Raw genomic sequence first — 22,453 nt, forward strand, 5'->3', positions numbered from 1 at the left:
TATACCCATGCTGGGTGATATAAATATCTTGGTCAAATGCCAACTTTGTATAAAAAAATGGGAAAAGTTGTCTTTTGCCAAGATATTTCTCTCACCCAGCATGGGTATATGTAAAATGACACCCCAAAACACATTCCCCAACTTATCCTGAGTACGGCGATACCAGATGTGTGACACTTTATTGCAGCCCAGGTGGGAAAAGGGGCACACACTCCAAAGAGCACCTTTCGGATTTCACCGGTCATTTTCTACAGATTTTGATTGCAAACTACTTCTCACGCATATGGGCCCCTAAAATGCCAGGGCAGCATAACTACCCCACAAGTGACCCCATTTTAGAAAGAAGACACCCCAAGGTATTCCGTGAGGGGCATGGCGAGTTCCTAGAATTTTTTATTTTTTGTCACAAGTTAGCGGAAAATGATGATTTTTTTTTTTCTTACAAAGTCTCATATTCCACTAACTTGAGACAAAAAATAAAAAATTCTAGGAACTCGCCATGCCCCTCACGGAATACCTTGGGGTGTCTTCTTTCCAAAATGGGGTCACTTGTGGGGTAGTTATACTGCCCTGGCATTTTAGGGGTCCATATGTGTGAGAAGTAGTTTGGAATCAAAATGTGTAAAAAATGGCCTGCGAAATCCGATAGGTGCTCTTTGGAATGTGTGCCCCTTTGCCCACCTTGGCTGCAAAAAAGTGTCACACATGTGGTATCGCCATACTCAGGAGAAGTTGGGGAATGTGTTTTGGGGTGTCATTTTACATATACCCATGCTGGGTGAGATAAATATCTTGGTCAAATGCCAACTTTGTATAAAAAAATGGGAAAAGTTGTCTTTTGCCAAGATATTTCTCTTACCCAGCATGGGTATATGTAAAATGACACCCCAAAACACATTCCCCAACTTCTCCTGAGTACGGTGATACCAGATGTGTGACACTTTTTTGCAGCCTAGGTGGGCAAAGGGACCCACATTCCAAAGTGCACCTTTCGGATTTCACCGGTCATTTTTTACAGATTTCGATTTCAAACTACTTCTCACGCATATGGGCCCCTAAAATGCCAACGCAGTATAACTACCCCACAAGTGACCCCATTTTGGAAAGAAGACACCCCATGGTATTTTGTGATGGGCATAGTGAGTTCATGGAAGTTTTTATTTTTTGTCACAAGTTAGTGGAATATGAGACTTTGTAAGAAAAAAATAAAAATAAATCATAATTTTCCGCTAACTTGTGACAAAAAATAAAAAGTTCTATGAACTCACTATGCCCATCAGCGAATACCTTAGGGTGTTATTTTGAATATTTGCCTTTTTTCCCCCAATTTCCCCCCAATAGCATTCTGAATACAGAATGCTTAGTACAATAGCGCTGGAGCGGTTAAAAAAAATAATAATAATAATTAAACTCACCTTAATCCACTTGATCGCGCAGCCAGCTTCTCTTTTGTCTCCTTTTTTGCTGTGTTTAGAAAAAATACCTGTGGTGACGTCACTCCGGTCATCACATGGTCCGTCACATGATCTTTTACCATGGTGATGAATCATGTGATGACCGGAGTGACGTCACCACAGGTCCTTTTCCTGCACATAGCAAAAAAGAAGACAGAAGAGAAGCCGGGCTGCGTGATCAAGTGGATTAAGGTGAATTTAATTATTTTTTATTTTTTTAACCCCTCCAGCGCTATTGTACTATGAATTCTGTATTCAGAATGCTATTATTTTCCCTTATAACCATGTTATAAGGGAAAATAATATAATCTACAGAATCCCAAGCCCGAACTTCTGTGAAGAAGTTCGGGTTGGGTACCAAACATGCAGATTTATCTCACGCGTGTGCAAAACGCATTACAATGTTTTGCACTCGTGCTGAAAAATCGCACATGTTCCTGCAACACACCCGCACCTTTTCCCGTCTGAAAGAGGCCTAAGAGATGTAGTTTGTAAACCTTCATTTATTTTATGAAAAACGCATCAAAGCGCATGCGATTCATGCCAAAAAAACTGAACGCAATCGCAGACAAAACTGACTGAACTTCCTTGCAAAATGGTGCAAGTTTCACTGAACGCAGCCTGAACGCACCTGGAGCCAATCTGTATCGTTCATGTGAAAGAGGCCTAAGCCCCATGGCACTGCTCAGCGCCAACGCACAGCACCACAGCCACACCCTGTACTCACCTTTCCATATGGTCTCAGGAACTACAAACCGGGACCTAGAAGGAGTTTATTAACCCTTTTGTAGTCTCCTGCTAATTAAAAGCAACTGGGGCAAATAGAATGAGCGCTGATACCATAGGAAAGAGACAGGGGCACATTTACTAAAGTGCCGCCGCCGCCGCCTGTTTTCAGGAGTAAAAAGCCTGTCTTATTTTTTAAGTCTCATTTACTGTTTTTGCGCCTATTGCGCCTATTTATGTAGGTGCGCCTTATTTTTCTACACCACCCCAGGGCTGGCTTGCGTGTACTATGTAGACTAGTTTAGCTAATGTGAATCTGTCTTACAAGGAAACGACCACTAGAGGTCAGACTTAAACCAAAAAAGACAAACCAGGTTTATGAAAGGATAATAAATGAGCCGCAAATTGAAGACAGACTTTGCCAATACTCGAAAAACTAAGATAAAATTGTAAAAAAAGAGAAAAAAGCATGGATCGCACATCCCCCATGCTGTGCTTTGATCTAAAATTGCTTCCCAGGATAAGGGCTTGGTCACACGGCGCATACGGCGGTTCCGCAATACACAGGGCACCAGCTGCGTGCATTCCGCATCACAGATGCGGACCCATTCACTTGGAAAAAATACATTCCTATGGGGAAAAAAATGCTGGATCCGGCATTCAGGCAAGTCTTCCTTTTTTTTTTTTTTTTAAAGCTGTGGTTTTATCTTTTGCCTGATCAGTCAAAACGACTAAACTGAAGACATCCTGATGCATCCTGAACGGATTACTCTCCATTCAGAATGCATGGGGATAAAACTGATGGTTGCAGACCTGGTGGGTTGTAAGGGCCCAGGCTTCATTCTAGGATCATGTTACACAAGACCTGCTGGAGTCTCTGCTACCTCACATGGATCGGCTCAGCTCAGTCATTTTTTATTTATTTTTTTACTCTCCAACCTGCAAAATAAAAATCTCGTTGTGATTGGTGAAAGGATTTGTACCAAGATTAAAACGTATCCCCAGTATAAGGGATAAATATCGGATTATGGATCTGACTGCTGGGAACCCTATCAATCTCAAGAATGATGGTAGACTTTGCCTGATTCAACTTCTTCTCTTCTCCTTTCAGCTGAGACTCTGGTCTATATCGCGCAGTGACACCATGTCGGTTCCGACTTCAATTCCAAAAATTGATATTTCGCCTGCAACGGCAGAAGACTATGAAGAACTGATGTCTATCTCTAGTGGGTTATTCAACGGTACGGACTATGTGCCTCTGAAGTACCATACATGGCTGAAGGAACCCCAGAGAAGAATGTTCGTGGCCAGGTGTGAAGGGAAAGTGGTGAGTAGAAAAGAGTAAATTATTGATGACTGATGGTCACATTTATGAAGAATAATAATAGGGAGAGGGAAATAAGTCACTGCTAGACACCTCTGGTAGAGTCTTATCTCCTGCAGGACCATAGGATCAGACATGTTCAAATCCAGCATGTCCAATCATTTTTTTAGCCCCTGTGGGTGGGGTCGCTCCATTTCATGCATTATCACTTGGCCAGTGATGCGGACAGGCTCCTCCCCCTCTTGTTTGATGGACAGTCCCTGAGATTTTATAGCTGGTAGCGGTGACACAGGAGACGCCAGGTCTACTGCACAGAGTGGCCCCACCCACAGTGCACCAAAAACCTAATTTGCTTAAAATTAAATTATTTTTCAGACTTAGGGGACCAGATTTAAACAAGAAAAGGATGGCTATACTTTGGGGAACCTACCCTATATAGCAGTATGCCTTCTTTGAAACTGAGTTTGGAGTTGCCTGAATTTCTTAAGGCCAATTATGCTAAAAGTGATTTTCTGTGAAAAGTACGTTTAAATGAGTTTTCAACATTTTCTTACTTTTGATCGGTGGGGGTTCTACCCCAGGGACCCCCGCCGATCGGCTGTTTGAGAAGGCAGAGGCTCTCCTGTGGCTTTCTCTGTTTTTCCTAGGCCAGTGACGACACATTCATTGCAGCTCAGTCTCATGGAAGTAAATGGGGTTGAGCGCAATACCAAGCTCAGCCACTATACAATGTGCGGCGCTGTGACTGTTTTAACCCTTGGGACACCTGAGATTTTTGTGTTTTCATTTTTCTTGCCTATCTTTCTGGATCCAGAACTTTTATTTGTGTTCACATCCATATAAGGGCAGAGGTGGTGATGCCCATGATTAGTGTTGAGCAAACTTGCGTTTTGCAAGTTCCAGTTATCTAAGCATTGTGTTACCACGGACTATGATGAAATTCTATGACTGCATGCACTACGGAAGTTTATAAGAGGCATTCTGTGTTGCATTCTGTCATAATGGAAGTCTAGGCCGGCCATAGACTTCTATTATGACTGAATGACTCTTATAGGCTTCCGTGGTGCATGCCGTCATAGAATTCCATTATGGTCAGTGGTAACGGAATCCATTACGGAATTCTTGGATAACCCGAACTTGCAAGTCTGCCCAACACTTAAAAAAATTAAAAAACAAATATATATATATATATATATATATATTAGATTTCTATACACCAATATGGTGTATAGTATTACATAAATTACTGATTTCCTATATTTGACTGCTGGACTGTAAAGGATCTCCTGACACCCCAACCGCGTACCTCCGTCGATGGATGCTCCCAGTGCCTCCCGAGGACTCCAAGCACTCCACTCGACACCGATACCACCACAGGAACCAGGAACAGCTCTAAAAAGAGCTAGAAGTAATAGCCAGGGGAGTATACACGTATAGCAATCCCCACACACATGAGATGAGGCTCTGTTTTGAATGTAAAACAGCAACACTTTATTGAACACACAGCATTGACCTATATACATGACATACTGAGGACATGACATAGCAGCTAATCCTGCACAGTTTAAACACAAAACTAACCCTATTCAACAAACACACTGGCATTGTCTGAGACGCAATTAACTAACACACTGGCATTGTCTTTAACGCAATCAACAAAATACAATTACCAAAACACATTGGGCTCTGCCTGTAATACAATTACCAAGCATAATGGGCTAACTTAATCACTCACAGACAGAAACCACACATTTTTTCCCAAAACACAGAAAACACCTCAAAACCCAACATATCCCCATAATGTATACATCCATGGATAGCTCTGATCTGGGTGAACAGCATATCCAAAAATCACCCACATCCGAGCAGGGGTTTCCGAATTCCATGGAAGTTACATTTGGCCGGCCTGCAAGCATGGATTTCCTGCCTAAAACAGTTCTACAGATTTAAGCTGTCTTCTCCTTCAAAGTTAGTATGGGCCATAATCCTGAGGCAAGAGGCTAGCAAACAGGCCCCTACAAAACCCAGTGGTGAGGTTGGTTTCGCCACATGGACGATATAGGAACTGCACTTCTAATATGCTGGGTCTCAGAGAGACCCAACGTATTACAATTAATTACCAGCATCACCAATCATCGCACTGGCATCCAGGTTTAACCCAGAAGTGTGCTTCTGGGTTATTCAGCCTTCAGATGCCATGATCTTGGCATCTAAAGGCTGTAATGACTACGATTGGCATTGACTGTCGCGGTCATTAGCAGCGGGCACTGGCATAGCTATAGGGGTCACTGCGGTCACCTTGCCAGTGGTGCAGTACTTTTTAAGATGCAGTGCATCTTATAAAGTGAATATTAGTGAGCGCTTCCATAATGGAAGCGCTCAGTAGTCTGCAGGAGGAGGAGGGGGAGAGAAGCGCTGTACAGTACTTACCCCTCCTCCTGCTTGCTCTTCTCAGGGCCCGTGCTGCTGTGCCCTGGCTGCCTGCAACGTCAGGACGTACAGAGCACTCTGCAGGAGGTCAGGTGACTGCAGTGCCATCCCTGAGAAGAGAAGACAACCAGGACAAGGAGAGTGGTGGCAGGAGAGGTAAGTTACTTTATTATTTTACAGTCTGATCTGAGGTCTTACTGGGGGGATCTGGAGGTCTAATGGGGGTCTGGGGGCATCTGAAGTGGTCTGTCTGATTGGGGGTCTGGAGAGGTCTAAGGGGGGGGGTCTGATTGGGGGTCTTACATGGATGTCTAATGGGGGTCTGATCTGAAGTTGGGGTCCACAGCACACTCAGCTGTGCGACCCTAGACCCCCCAGGCGTGCTGCAGCTTGGGCTCGTTTTTGGCTAGGTCCGGTGGCTGGACTCCGGTCAGTGCAGCTGAGATGAGGACGTTTTGGGGCATAATGCAGCATGTCCCCCGCCCCCCCCCCCAAGGTGATCCTGCCTTTGACCGCCTGTACAAAATCAAGCCGGTCATCAATCACTACCTGGAAGGGAGGTCGCTGTTGATGAGTCTCTCATTGCTTTCAAGGGGAGACTAATTTTCTGCAATTATGTTCCCTCTAAGCGGGCAAGGTATAGCGTGAAGCTGTAAAAACTTTGTGAGAGTACCTCAGGATACACTTACAAGTTTTGTGTGTACAAGGGGCGAGATTCCCGTATTGAACCCCCAGAATGTCCCCCCACTCTAGGTGTTAGCGGGAAACTTGTGTGGAACCATATGCACCCACTGCTAGATAAGGGTTACCACCTGTATGTGGATAACTTTTATACTAGTATCCCCTTCTTCCAGTCCCTCGCCGCCAGAACCACATCCGCTTGTGGGACTGTGCGAAAAAATCAACGCAGCCTCCCTACCCACCCCCTCCAGGTACCTATCCCCAGGGGTGAGACCTGAGCCCTTACCAGTGGAAACCTGTTGCTGGTCAGATGTAAGTACAAGAGGGATGTACTTGTACTGTCCACAATTCACGGTAACTGCATCACTCCTGTCCCTGTGCACGGTACGCGGCAACGGTCCTCAAGCCCGATTGTATAGTGGACTACAATCGGTATAAGGGAGGAGTTGATCTCTCTGATCAAGTCCTCAAGCCACATAACGCCATGCACAAAACCCGGCCATGGTACAAAAAAGTTACCGTCTACTTGGTACAGATTGCCTTGTACAACTCTTTTGTGCTGTCCCGAAACGCTGGCAACACAGGGACATTCCTCCAATTCTATGAGGCAGTCCTCAAGGACCCGATCTTTTCTAACCAGGAAAGAGCAAGCCGAAGTACCTTGGGAACTGGAGGTGCCCGGATCGTCCCTGGCCAACACTTTCCAGGTGTGGTCCCCCATACTAGAAAGAAGGGACGGTCCCCAAAAAAGTGCAGAGTGTCACAGGAGGGGGATATGGAAGGACACCACCACTCAGTGTGACACGTGCCCCGATTATCCGGGCCTCTGCATTGATGGTTGCTTCACTCACACTTCCATAGAGTACTAAATTTATAATCCCCTTCCCCAATTTTAATTCTATTTGGCCACAGACAATCGCCCAGAAAAAAAAATAAAAAAAAACAATTATGGCTCTCACGACCTAACTCAGATTAGCACAGTCAAAAAAAAATAATAATTGGTGTAAAAAATTGTTTTTTTTTTACACATTTTTTTTTTCTGTGTTCATCTGAGGGGTTAGGTCATGTGTTATTTGTATACAGCAGATTCTTACGGACGCGGCAATACCTAATGTCTACTTTTTTTAAATGTATTTAGGTTTTACACTATAATATCTTTTTTTTTTTTTTTTTTTTGCCAATTGTCTTAGGTAGGAGGCTCATTTTATTTTTTTCCTGCGGGATGAGGACTGTTTTATTGGCACTATTTTGGGGTTCATGTGACTTTTTGATCGCTATTACACTTTTTGTTATGTAAAGTGACAAAAAACAGGGAAGGGGTTAGGTTGAGAATTTGGCATGGGAGGGGGGGTGTTTCAATATTTGCCTTGGGCAACGGAAAAGCTAGGTGCACCAACACAGTGAAGGGGGGGCACAAGCTGAGCTCTTATACCAGGGCCCGTGAGCCTTTAGCTACGCCCGCTTTGAAACAGCAAAGAAAAGCTGACTATGGCACGCACAAGCTGGCACCATGTTTAAACTTTGCTTTACATCACTCCATCGTACATGTAGGGAGTTGGTAGCGAAAGGGTTTATGAAACAATATTTAAAGTCTTCTGTAAGGAGTGAACTCGTCTTTAGGTTGATGTCCTATATCTATTACTTTTGGGTTATGATATTTTAGCATGTTCCAATTAGGCCTCATGCACACGACCGTTGTGTGCATCCGTGGCCGTTGTGCCGTTTTCCGTTTTTTTTTCCGCGGACCCATTGACTTTCAAATTGGAAAATGCAGCGTTTGGCAGCCGCATCCGTGATCCGTGTTTCCTGGCCGTGAAAAAAATATGTGCAGGGAGAGAGAGCAAGCAGGAGGCTTTCACAGCATGTTACAGAGGGAGAGCTGGAGACGTCACAGAAGATTATGAGGCGGCGCTGGGCACGAACGGCAGCAGGTGAGGGCGGCAGCTTGGAGCCATTTACATCCCCTTGGGCACCTTATTTTTATGACTGACAGATTAGTAATAGTGTATTTTTAGCAAAATGAGCCTACAGATTACATTTATAAGACCACATCAGGAATGTTTAAAGCTCCCTGAACATAACCATATTTTTATCTGGAGGGGGTGAAACCTGGTGACAGAATCCCTTTAACGTTCCCCACCTCTAAAATGGTCAGATGACAGCAGAGAAGTTGCTTGTGTTTTTGAAATGCATGACTTGACGTTGCCCCACCAAGGTCTCCATGTAGCCTTAGCCTTACATTGAAATTATGTTTTGAGGACCAGAAGGGTGGGCCAGATGGGTTTTGGACTGAAAATATAAAAATGTTTCCATTCACTGTCAAAAGGAATTCAAACATAAATTATACTAGAAAATTGAAGATGTGTTCATAAAATATGACAAAGTACTGCTTGTATGTCCTCCTGCATGGTCAGATCTTAGAGCAGAAACTCCATGACCTACTCTATGCTCATCTTGTTCTCCTCATGGATCGTCAGGTTGCCTTTGAATCTTTCATACTGGTTGATGATGGAACTACTGCTGTGATCGAAGGTCTTCGTGTAGCCGCCGAGATGAGAAGACGTGGAGTGGGTGGAGTGATTGATAGGTTTTGCTGGAATGTTATACGTTCTGACCACCCGGAGGTTAAAATAGTTAGATTTGTGCTATCTCAGAATCCACCAGCTATTATGTTGGAAACAAGCAAAATGATCACCTGTAAGGTAGGTTCAACCTTTCTTTTCTTTTTCTTATTTTTTATTTTTTTTTGCTCCTTTATTTATTGGCATTACAGCAATAAGAAAAATGCAGAACCCACAATGTAAGTCTTCCTCCCCATGAGCAGAGAGAAAAAAATAACTTCTCTAGATCATAAACTTGTTTTTGATTCAACCACGGCATCCAAGAGTCAAAAAAATGTCTCATAATTAGTTAACTTTATAAATGGGTTTAAATTATTTTCCAGCTATCTTAGTGTATCGGTGTTTCTGGAAAGCCAGAACCGTGCAGTTGCCTTGTATGCAATAAATGAAATGGATTTCAGCAAGTCACATTTATCCTGTAAGTTAATACAAGGCACTTACTAATGTATTTTGATTGTCGATATTGCTTCCTTTTGGATTCCTTTTCCCATCACATTATACACTGATCATTTCCATCATTACCACCACCCTGCAATCCAGCAGCAGTGGCCGTGCTTGCACACTGTAGAAAAAAAAGCACCAGCCTATGTGCGCTCCCCATGGTCCTGGCCACCAGAGAGGCCGGCACCTTTTCCTATAGTGTGTAAGCACGACCACCGCTCATGGATTTCAGGGTGGTCGTAACTAGAGATGAGCGAATCTAATCCCACGTAGTGGAAATCAATCCGAATTTCAGGAATTATTCTATTCGCCTAGAAGCAAAACTTCCTCATGCTTCGCGCCAGCGAAATGGCTTAATCCTGAAATTCAAACGTGATGTAATCTCGCACTGCACGGGATTTCGGCCGAGATCTTCAAACGAATGGCGGCGGCCAGCCAGTCGTGAGCAAATGGACGTGGTAAGTTTAATGTAATGTTTTTTGTTTTTTTATGTTAATTTCACACTGTTTGTACCCCTCAGATGCCGCGTTCATACATGATCGTAGCATCTGAGTGTACAATGATGGGGGCGGCGCTATCGCAGCTCCGGGTCATTGCACCCGCTAATAAAAAAATATATATATGCTCTTCGTGGCGAAGTAATCCGTCTTGAAGCAAATTTTTTATTTTTTTGTGTGAAGTTCGGCAAATCAGCTGAATTGAATTTTCATAAATTTGCTCATCTCTGTTCGTAACCATGGAAATAATCAGTGTACAATATGGTTAGAGGGGAATCCAGCCAGCAATGAAGGCTATATGGACAATAGCAATACATTAGTAAGTGCCTTGTATTTAACTTTCTTTACATGATAACTGCCACTTGCTGAAGTGAGACAACCCCTTTAAGCACTGCAGATCGCAAGATTGTGAACTGAATAAAAATGATCCATCTCCAAGGGGACTAATTCTCCAGTCGAGTGGGATAGTCTCTAGAAAAATAAATTCTAGATGAGATATGGCCTCTTTCCAGGACCTAATTAATTTAGGACGTTTCCAAGTAATGTGGTGGCCCCAGACATCTCGGTACATCAGTTTTTTTGTGATTAAGTTTTCTGAAGAAAATTGGCAGAGTAATGTGTGAAGTATGAAAGTACAGTATTGTGCAAAAGTTTCAGGCAGGTGCTGTATAAAATTCTGCAAAGTAAAAATATGTGCAAACATAGTGTTAATAGTACTGTACTGGCATCTGTGATGAATAGTAAGGTCCTACAGGGATTGATCAGCTAAAAAATAAAAAAATGTACTTGCCTTATCCATCTGAGCATAGAGAGGCCATCCTGGCCATCTTGTTTGAAGATCCAGCACAAAATCTCTTACGGCGGTGGATGTCATGCGTCACCGCACACAAGATTTTGCACTGGAACTTCAAGCAAGATGGCGGCAGCAGCCTCTTCACTCTCAAATGGATGAGTTAAGTATGATTTTTTTTTTTAATGCCATTTCAGAGAAAATGTATTTGTTACCATGAAGCACAAGGAATTTTGGCTTTGCAGCTAATTGAATTTTCCCTGAAATTTGGATTGAAGTCCACTTTGATTACTTCGATTCGCTCAGAACTAGTCTTGTTTTCTATTTGTTCCTCTTCTACTTGTATAATAATTCATTATGTATTGCATTGAATCTTTTGAATCCGAACCTCTCTCCTATGTTCATTGTGTTTCCCATTAGGCAGTGATACCTGTACTTGTTACTGCTGACCAGTTGGAAGCAAAACTCAGGTTACTGGAGTCTCGAGTGAATAATGAAGACAGATCCAAAAAGCTATCTTTTCTGGGACCAGAGGAAATTCTCAGATTCTTTGAGTCCAAGACAAAAGAACAATTGCTTCCTGGTGGATTGCTAGTTCAAGGTTGGTTTGCTATTGCCACTCAGAAGTCCAACCTAGATCTTCTACTAAAACGAGAGCTTGTCTGGATTTATTCACATCCTGGGGATTCTAGTGATTCTGCATCTTCTTCCAAGGTCACACCTGGCAGTGATGGCCCCCATGCCTCTCCAGAAGGGTTTCTTAGCCTTGGTTCTCAACCATTTCTAGTGCCTATTGCAGACAAAGTATACTATATAGATATTGACCTGTTTGGAAACGATCCATCTTGTGCTAAGGTCCATGTTCTAGAGCAGTTGAAAATCGGAGTAAAAGGATTGCCGGCAGGGAGTGGTATACTATTTATCATATATGCAGAGGAGAGTCTTACATTTTTTGAGGGAGCAGATTATTTTTGAAAGCGAGACCAGGCTTGATTGAATTCCACTTCCCAGTCTCGGCAGCTCTAATTTTGCATTTACGAATCTGTTCAAAGACCCCACGCATTGCACCTTGTGCAGAAAAAAACTACACAATCGCAGACAAAACTAACTGAATTGCTTGCAAAATTGTGCGAATTTCACTGATTGCATCCTGAGCCAATCTGTTTTGTTCGTGTGAAAGGCGCCTATAGGTTTGATGTTAAAGTGCAGTGCTAAAAGCTTTTCAAAACATTGATTCCTATGAATCTGTCTTCCATTCCTTCAACCAAAAAGAATCCTACAGATTAGGAGAACCGGTGTTTAACCTCCATTGTGCTGTTGGCCATAACATGAGAAGTGGGTGACAACTGGTGGCACATAAGTTCAGATCTTTCCTTCTATGGAGGTTACAGGGTAGTAATCCCAGATCTAGTGCCTGGGCGCCCAAAAGTGCATCTACCAAAAAACACACCAATTTTACAAATAGTACAAACTATTTGTGACACAGTAACAGATCTAGTTGAGTGAAGCCTCCTCATGACCATGCAACGTAAATACACCTTAGGAGTCGGGTATTTTTAGATGGCACCACTTGCGATCACTGTTGGCACCATAGCTGCCAGGAGCCTGATGTTTTAAACAGATACCTGATGCTAATGTATTAAACAGCTACCCATAGTGGGGATCAAGGAAGCCGGATGGTGGGTGCGGCAGCCTCGGTCCTCCTGAATGATCCGAGGGTTCCACAGCTATGTTCCTATGAAGACCTTGGAAAAAGAAAATATATATATACATATATCAATCTTATTTATTTATTTTTTAGTCTTAAATCACAAGAAAAACTATGTAAATGTGGTATTGTTGTAATTGTGCTGACCCAGAGAATGAAAATGGGTCTGTTTTTCCGCATGCAGAACTCTGTAAATGGTGCCATTAGAAAGTACAACGTGCTCCGTAAAAGATGAACCCTCATACATTTCCCCAAAATGAAAAAATAAGTTATGGCTTCAGGAAGGCAAGGCGTAAAAAAAAAGCAAACAAATGTGGCATGGTCTTGAAGGGGTTAGAGGAAGTGATAAGGTTTCTAAACTTCAAATTGGTATAGTTCAATCTTAGAAGACAATAGGCCACCAATACAAAAACTATGGTTTGACACAACCCCGAATGTGTAAGGCTACGATTGTAGGATTGTTGTCTTATTGCTATATTTGTTGTGCTGGCTGTACAATTTATGGTATCCTGATTAAAACCTAATAAAAACTGTTTAAAAAAAGTTATATATATTTTGGAAAGATGATTGGTAAGTAGAGATGAGCGAATTTCTTGAAATTCTTTGAGTCCAATTTGACTGAATTGGTCCAAAAGTTCAATTCATGTCTGAATTCTACCCAAATCTATAGTGCTCCGACTGGCCTGATTGGTATGACACTCTGAGGTCTCCTAAGACTCATTTATTTATTTATTTTCCCCTAAATGATGCTTTCTCACTCCTCCTTTTTAAGCTCTTTAATTCAATGTCGGTAATAGTAAATGTCAGTGTGACACTGACCTATATAGCTATGGGTAAATGTATGGCTGATATTATCAAACACACTGCACCGTCGCATCTGTTATGCTTTTTAAACTAAAGGGGTTTTCCAGGATTTTAATATGAATGACCTATCCTCAGGATAGGTCATGAATATCAGATCGGCGGGGGTCCAACACCTGGGACCCCCATCAATCAGCTGGTTGAAGGAAAGGTTGGTACCTCTGACTTTGGATTCCTGCTTTAAAATGATTTTAAAGTCGTAGAATCGAAGGCTGGTGTTATTCACCAAAGTCGTGCAAAACTTCAGATAGTCAGCATTAAAACAAAGTTTTGGAACGAATTGACTTGCTCGATCTGATGACCTATACTCGGGATAGGTCATTAATATTAAATTCCTGGAAAACTCCTTCAAACAAACATTCCAAAAATGTTCCCATATTGGGAGCAGATGCTGCTTAAATACACACGGGGTCTTTTACTAGCCAGAAATATGTCTATTAGGTGTATTTCTGGCACAGATTGCAGTGCAAAGGTTATTTGTGCCGCAATTTGTGACTTTTTCTCACACCAGGTCAAAAAAAGGGGACAGGCCAGCAGGTCCATCTCATTATTTTCTCCACCTGTTTTAGGTCTAGAAAATGGTCTAAATTTACACCAGCAAAAGACCTGGCGTAGATTTAGATGCTTGTTCTAAATGAGCCTAAAAATGTCTCCTTTTAAAAAAAATTGGGAACAGCAGCAGTACAGCATGGATGAAGTAAGACTAGGGTGTTTACAAGTAATAGCAGCAATAGCGGCACAGCATGGAACCGACGAGGAAGTAGTTGTGAGTGTAGCTGTATAGGAGTAGTAGTAGTAGTAGCGGTGGGTGTGTAGGGGTAATGGTAGTGGCAGAAGGGGGATTAGCAGTGATGTTGGCAGCAGCCATACAGTATGTAACATTATGACAGGCAGACAATGGCAGTGGCATGATTAGGCTGACGATAAATAGCTACCGTCAGCAATGGCAGATCTATTCATTGGCTTCAACCGAGTGTGTGTGTGTGTGTGTCAAAATCTTAACTGATCCATGCAGGTTCATTATGACAAAAGTGATGTTTTGTACGCTTTCTGAGGCCAATGTTGTCTGTTTGGGTTTGATGATGCCACCTTCTGTGCTGAATACCCTCTCTGAGATGACCCTGGAGGCTGAACAAGACAGTAAAACAAGAGAAAATTGAGCAAGTTCTGGCCACTGTTTCAATCTGCTGGCCCAGACATCCATGGGGTTGGGGAACATGGTGCCAGAGAGAGGCCAGAGTCCTGGTAGGACTGAACCTGGATGTTCAGGCAGTGTATCTCAATTTGCTGATTTGCATCAGCCTGGTGCGACACATGAAAAAACTGCTCTATCATATTAATGACATGCAAGCATACAGTTTGCAATGCTCTCCAGCATGCCCAACGACCAAGTTCTTTCCAGCTCTGCTCACCAGTGCGATGATTGGTCATCATGGACAATGTCTTCATTAGCGGCCTCGTCCTTCTGCACCACCAACTCCTTCTCCTGCTCTTCTACCTCCTCTAGTGGTAGCTCCTCCTCCTCCTCCTTCGCTTCCTCCTCCATGAGAATTTGTCTGTGTGGGTACCCAACAGCTACAAGGCTGCCAATGAGATGTGGAAGCTGTTCTTTTCCATCCTGTTTTCTGTAACATAAATATGCGGGTGATGACAGTGTATTCTGCAGTTGTCCTTACTGACAAATCTGGTGGCCTACTTGAAGGACCTGAGTATGCAATCTTGACGAGCTGGAGTTGGTGATGAGACAGCCAGTGGGATATTTGTTGCTTAATGCACTTTAGCAAAAGGAATGGCTATGGGGGTCCTCTTGTCCAGCTTTAACACAGCATGCAAATGCTTCACTTTACTGATATGTTAGAGTGATGGGGTGTAGAAGCAATGTCCTGTCCTGTTTCTGTTGGAGACAGGAAGATTTCATTGAGGAGGAGTCAATAGTACATGGCCTCATTGCTCTGGTGCTGCGTCGCTGCTGTTGTATTGTGCCTGCCTCTAACAGCTGCTTCAGGTGTCCAGGGTGGCGTGCACTTTGCTCTGCAGTAGCAATTGCAAAAAGCAGCTCCCATTCTCTGTCATGTGAGAGTACAAGGCAGGAATGGCCTTTTTGGAGAAATAATGGTCGCAAGGTATCTTCTATTGCGGCTGGGCGCACACCATCAAGTCCCTAAAGGCCGTGGAAAAAACGTTGTGAAAAGGCAGCAACTGCGCTGCTAACAACTTGTCGAGGTTGGAGCTAAGCTTGCATACCATCAGATTGCTGGGCACATCATACTTGTTTCCTGGCCGAACATTCCATTATGGCTACCTGCACATGACCGTATGTGTTTTGCAGTCTGCAAATAAAATAAAAATTAAAAAAGATAAAAAAAAAAATGGATTACATCCGTATGCCATCCGATTTTTTTTGCGGATCTATTGTAACAATGCCTAAAAGGGACAAGAATCGGACATGTTCTATTTTTTTTGCGGGGCTATGGAACGGACATACTGATGCGGACAGCACGCGGTTGAAATGAATAGGTCCGCATACTATCCACAAAAAAAAACTAAACGGACACGGAAACAAACAATGTTCGTGTGCATGTAGCCGATCAGTGACTAATGATGGACTGAAGTAGGAGTCTTAGGCCTCATGCACACGACCGCCAGTTTTCCGTTTTTTTCCACAGACCCATTGACTTTCAATGGGTCAGTGGAAAAATCGGAAAATGCACCATTTGGCATCCGCGTCCGTGATCCGTGTTTCCAGTCCGTGAAAAAAATATGACCTGTCCTTTTTTTTTCACGGACAACGGTTCACGGACCCTTAAATGGGTCAATGGGTCCGTGAAAAATCACGGATGCACACAAGATTGTCATCTGCGTCCGTGTCAGGGATCCGTGTCAGTTTTTTCCTATCATTTCAAAGGCAAACTTAACTTACATTTTTTTTTTCATTTTTCATGTCCGTGGATCCTTCAAAAATCAAGGAAGACCCACGGAAGAAAAAACGGACACAGATCACGGAACAACGGAAACCGTTTTTGCGGCCCACAAGTAAAAACGTCCGTGTGCATGAGGCCTTAGTGGTAGAAGCAGTAACTGTACTACATGTGGATGTGGCCTGGCTGACCCCAAGAACATCAGGAGGAGGAGGACATGTTGTGATTGCTGGTGGTCAGTTCTATTTTCCCACTGCCGCTGATAATGCCACTTCATATGCTGCAGTATAGCAGGAGTGCCTTTGTTGGTGTTCAAATATTCCTAGCTTATTTTCATCCTGTAGATCTTGCACACAGCAGGGTTTTTGTCTGCTGACACTGTGGAGAAAAAACTGCCATACAGGAGATACTCCCATACAGCTATTAGAAGCGGAGATTGGTCTAGGTCTGCCACGTTTGGAGCATGTGGCCACAGTATTAATGGAGTCACTGGTTTCTGAGCAGACCACAATAGATATCTCCCTGGCAGTTTTTTGGAGGTTACCTCCGTATAATAACTACCTTCCTTCTCTGATGTCACCTCCTCCTCCTCATCACCCAATCTGGCTCCCAGGTTTTGTTGAACATACAATCCTCATTATGGTCTTCCTGCTCCCTATACAAACTACAGATTGGCGTGGTATTAAAAAGCAGGAAGAGCTCAACCCCATATGCAGTGGTGCATCTATACCGGGGGGGGGGGGCAAATGCTGCACTTGTGGTCCACTGCTAATGGCAATCCCCAGCAAAAATGCATACAATGGAGGATGCCTGCAGCGGACCACAAGTACCACAATAGACATCCTACACAGGATAGCAAATGTGTGGATGTGATAAACAGTAAAAATAATATAACAAAAACAAAGACAGGTGCGCTCTGTGGTCGTAATAATCCTCACACTGGTGTAAAATTGAGAGATTAGCGAACATATCCTGCTTGGAGGACATGGCTGAGCCCGAGCACCACGCCAAGGTTTCTCAAGTAGCTCGGGACCTAACGCTAAACCTACCTGGGCTGTATGGGCAGAAACCTTGGCGCGGTGCTCGGGCTCAGACATGTCCTCCAAGCAGGATATGATAGCATTTGCTATCCTGTGTAGGATATCCATTTTGGTACTTGTGGTCCGCTGCAGGCATCCTCTATTGTATGCATTTTTGCTGGGGATTGCCATTAGCAGCGGACCACAAGTGCAGGATCTCCCCCCCCCCCCCCCACCCGTATTAATGCACCACTGCATATGGGGTTGAGCACTTCCTGCTTTTTATTCCACGCCAATCTGTAGTTTGTATATTACATTTTTGGGATGTCTAGAAACTCCTAGTCTGAATGTTCCTTTATTTCCATCCACAGGCAGCATTCTGGTGTGCATATGAGGCCCAGGCTATATCAGCCAGTCTTGGGTGGAGCTCAGAGCTCTCTCCCTCCTTCCATTGTATGCATAGTCACATGCTGGAGGTTACTGGGAGATTGCTGTGAGTCGGACCTTGCGCCCCTGTAATTTGACCACTGGCTCCTGGCATTGCCCATACGGCTCAGGTAGGTTTAGCGTTAGGTTCCCGAGCTACTTGAGAAACCTTGGCACGGTGCTCGGGCTCAGACATGTCCTCCAAGGAGGATATGTTGGCTAATCTCTGAGTTTTACACCAGTGTGAGGATTAGTAAGAACGCAGAGTGCACCTGTCTTTGTTATATTATTCTTCCTGCTCCCTGCCATAGTCGAGCATGTGATATGTTATCATGAGCTCCTTTGCCCTATTCACAATTCTCTCCTCTGTACTACCCAAGTGCCAGTGTCAACACAGCTACCACTGCTCCAACCAACACCACAGTGGCCACAGATACACCGGGCCCCTCGCCCTCACCTTAACCTCCTCCTCTTAGCAGTCCAAACTCTGACTGTTCTCACAAGTCCTCAACAGAGAGACTATTTTGAGTATCTTCCATAGCACATGTGTAGTTGGTTCTTTTTAATGAAAAAGAAACAACCCTACTATGAGGGGGAAGTAAAGTCAGAGATGATGCAAGTGATAGGCTTATTCGCAAGGAGGAAGAGCAAGAGGAATGCACTGAGCCCTGACTCAAAGTCATGGTGTCAGACTTATGCATGCGCTGCAGGTTGTAATGCCAAACTAGGATCACATGCCCAATGTATGTACAGCATGTGATCGCGACGCAACTGGATAATCCTTTGAACAAACAGGGATCTATCAAAGTCTTATCTTCATACCACAGGTTTGTGGAAGTGTGTCATGGTGCGAACAAAGGCGATTTCTGAGGATCTCAGAAAAACAGTTGTTGATGCTCATAAGGCTGGTAAAGGTTACAAAACAATCTTTAAAAAGGTTTGACTAGTGCATTTCAGCATGAAAGCCTCATTATATCTATAAATCGTAATGGTAGTTTCATGTTTTGGACCTGTTTTGCTGCATCTGGGCCAGGAAGATGCCCTAAGAGATGAGTGAATCGAAGCTGACAAAGTGGAATTTGTTCTGAATTTCAGGAAAAATTTGATTTGCAACGAATGCTAATTTCATTGCGCTTCGTGGTAACAAATCTCATTTTTCCTAAAATGGCTACACGTGTGAGGACTGAGGACGTGTAGCCTGGAAAGGTAGGATCACACAGTTTTACATGCAGCCAATCAGCCGCCAGCCAGCACTGTTCATGTCACAGCACTATAAATGCCTCGGCCGAATTGGCCGTAAAGGACATGTATTGTCCCTGACTGTAGTTACAGCTCCACACATCAGTGCTGCTGTGCACTTTGACAGGCTCAAGGACTGGCCCACCTTCTGTTCTACATGTTTGTGCAGGGCTGGTACTGCCTTTTTGGCAAAGAAATGACAGCTTGGGACTCTCCACCTTGGCATGGCACAAGCCATCAGTTCTCTGAAAGGTGCAGAGTCCACCACTTAGAACGGGAGGCACTGCAGCACGAGCAACCTGGACAGGAGCATGTTCAGCTTCTGCGTCGTTGGATGCGTGCACGCATACTGTTGTCTCTTGGCAATCACTTCGGTGATCGTTTGCTGATGGAATAACTGACGAGGAGTAGGAGGAGCAGGATCACTAGGAACAGCAGACGATGGGAACGACAGACAGCTTCCTTCGGCTGAGGTGGTGGAGCCTTTACCACCTGAAATTGGGTGTGGCATGTCACTGGGTGATGCAGCGTTGCTGTGGCAGGCTAAACCACCACATTGGAGCCACGGTTTTCCCAGGTCACTTTATGGTGATGCTGCATATGTTGACGAAGGACCGTGGTGTCAACATTGGCACCCTGGCCACATTTCACTTTCTGCCCACATATTCTACATATGGCTATGTTGACCTCCTCTGGCGGCTTCACAAAAAACTGCCACACTGCCGAGTAGCTGATTTTACCCCCAACACTCCACACTGGCTGACACCATGTCCGTTTGGCTCCCGACCACACACTGCTGCCACTCTGCTGACTCCCGGCCACTCAAGCGACTTGCTGGCTCAGCCGCTGCCTCACAGGCAATCTGCCACCTGATGATGATGAAGCCCCTTCTTCACCTGGCTCCCAAGTGCGATCGGCATCATCATCATCAAGTACTGTCTGCATGCCACTTATGTCCTCCTCAACATTCTCTGGGGCAGGAGCCTGACCGGTCACAACACCAGCTCTTACTCCACTTTCCTCATCACTACTTGCCCGCCTAGCAACAGATATCTCCTCCAGATCTTGGCTGGGCAGTAGCTGCTGACTGTCCTCTAGTAGTTCGCCCTTGCTGTATAGTGGAGCTGAGCCCTCAGCATACATAACTTCTCTGGCTGAGTGAACAGAAAAGTACAGAGGCAGGTTGAGGACAGGTGAGGGCACATGGCCTGCTCTCGGGCCATGCCAACTAAGGGTTGTGTCTGACGAACCCACCGACTGTTGGCTGGGGGTGTCTGATGTCACTTGGGATGAAGTGGATGACCGAATTGACCAATCAAGAACCGCTGGGTTGCTGGTCAAGAGACGACTGCTAGATAACACTGGGAGCTCAGGCCTCTCGCTGCGACTCCTGCTGCCATGCCCCCTTACTCTGCGGCGACCTCTGCCTGCGCCAGAAACATTTAGGCATCTGCCACTCCTCTGTGCATGACCTGGTACTTCTCTGTCTGACATACTTTTAGCTGAAAAAAATAAATTAAAAGCAAATTAAAACAACCCTAATAGCGAAAAATCCATTTTTCTTTTTGTACTGAAATATGTCACTAAATGCTTTCACCACATATAACTGCAGAAGTGAACTGAGAATATATTTTTCTTCTTGTACTGAAATATGCCACTAAACTCTTTTACCACATATACAGTTGCAAGAAAAAGTATGTGAACCCTTTTGAATGATATGGATTTTTGCACAAATTGGTCATAAAATGTGATCTGATCTTCATCTAAGTCACAACAATAGACAATCACAATATGCTTAACACCTTGACGCCCCAGGACGAGAATGCTCATCCTCAAACGCCGGCACTTAGCACTCGAAGGACGAGCGCTCTCGTCCTGGAGTCATTCCTCCCCCCGCGTGCGGTCCCCCCGGTCAGCAGCAGAGATCCGGCGGTTACTGACCGCCGGATCCCTGCTGCATCCACCAGCATCAGCAATAACGCCGATGCTGGTGGATTAACCCCTCATATGCCGCGGTCAGCGCTGACGGCGGCATATAGGAGGTTTGCGCTCCCTCACCTGATGGATCGGGCCCCCGCTGTGCTGTGGCAGGGACTCGATCGTTGCCATGGCAGCCCCAAGCCATTCTGAGGCTTGGGGCCTGTTAACTACGGAAGCCTAAGAGGCCCAGTCCCCAGGCTGGGTCTCCTAGGCAACTGTTAGCGTATTACGGTGTAAGACACTAACAGTTCATTACAGCACAATACAGATGTATTGTGCTGTATTGAAACAAGGATCAGACCCTGTAATATTGAAGTCCCATAGTGGGACAAAAAAAAAGTGAAAAAAAAGTTCATAAAATTAAAGTTTTTTACAAAAAAAATTAAAGTTTCAAGTAAAAAAAAAAAGTGTAATTTTCCCCAAATAATGTAAAAAAAATTGTAAAAAAAAATTGGGAAAAGACATATAGACATATTAGGTTTAGTTGCGTCCGTATCGACCGGCTCTATAAACATATCACATGACCTAACCCCTCAGATGAACACTGTAAAAAATAAATTAAAAAAACCTGTGCTAAATAAACAATTTTTTTGTCACCTTACATCACAAAAAGTACAACAGCAAGCAATCAAAAAGGCGTATGCCCATCAAAATAGTACCAATCTAACCATCACCTCATCCCGCAGAAAATGAGCCTCTACTTGAGACAATCGCCCCAAAAATTTGTTAAAGCTGTTATTGTGTAAAACTTACATAAATAAAAAAAAGTATACATATTAGGCATCGCCGTGTCTGTATCGACCAGCTCTATAAAAATATCACATGACCTTACCCCTCCGATGAACACCGTAAAAAATAAAAAATAAAAACTGTGCTAAATAAACCATTTTTTGTCACCTTACATCACAAAAAGTGTAATAGCAAGTGATCAAAAAGTCATACGCACCCCAAAATAGTGCCAATCAAACAATGTCAATCGTCATCTCATCCCGCAAAAAATTAGACCCTACCTAAGATAATCGCCCAAAAACTGAAAAAACTATGGCTCTCTGAATATGGAAACACTAAAACATGATTTTTTTTGTTTCAAAAATGATATTATTGTGTAAAACTTGCCTAAATAAAAAAAAAGTATACATATTAGGTATGGCCGCGTCCCTATCGACCAACTCTATAAAAATATCACATGACCTAACCCCTCAGATGAACACCGTACAAAATAAAAACTGTGTAAAAAAAGCAATTTTTTGCCATCTTACATCACAAAAAGTTTAATAGCAAGCGATCAAAAAGTCATATGCGGGGGGGGGGGGGGGGGGGGCGTGGTTTGCCGGCCGA

At 43.9% G+C, this 22,453-nt stretch overlaps 1 protein-coding gene across 1 annotated transcript in view; it reads left to right on the forward strand.

Moving 5' to 3' along the window:
* Positions 1 to 13,100, forward strand: part of LOC122929277 (histidine N-acetyltransferase-like) — a 99,296-nt gene extending 86,196 nt beyond the window's left edge. The window contains exons 2-4 of the mRNA XM_044282796.1: positions 3,292 to 3,507; positions 9,093 to 9,317; positions 11,385 to 13,100. Of these exons, the coding sequence (XP_044138731.1) occupies positions 3,325 to 3,507; positions 9,093 to 9,317; positions 11,385 to 11,939 (963 nt within the window). The 5' untranslated portion in view covers positions 3,292 to 3,324 and the 3' untranslated portion in view covers positions 11,940 to 13,100. The remainder of the gene's footprint in view (positions 1 to 3,291; positions 3,508 to 9,092; positions 9,318 to 11,384) is intronic.
* Positions 13,101 to 22,453: the final 9,353 nt, after the last annotated feature.

Source organism: Bufo gargarizans, chromosome 2 (genome assembly GCF_014858855.1).
Source record: "Bufo gargarizans isolate SCDJY-AF-19 chromosome 2, ASM1485885v1, whole genome shotgun sequence".
Lineage (NCBI taxonomy): Eukaryota > Metazoa > Chordata > Amphibia > Anura > Bufonidae > Bufo > Bufo gargarizans.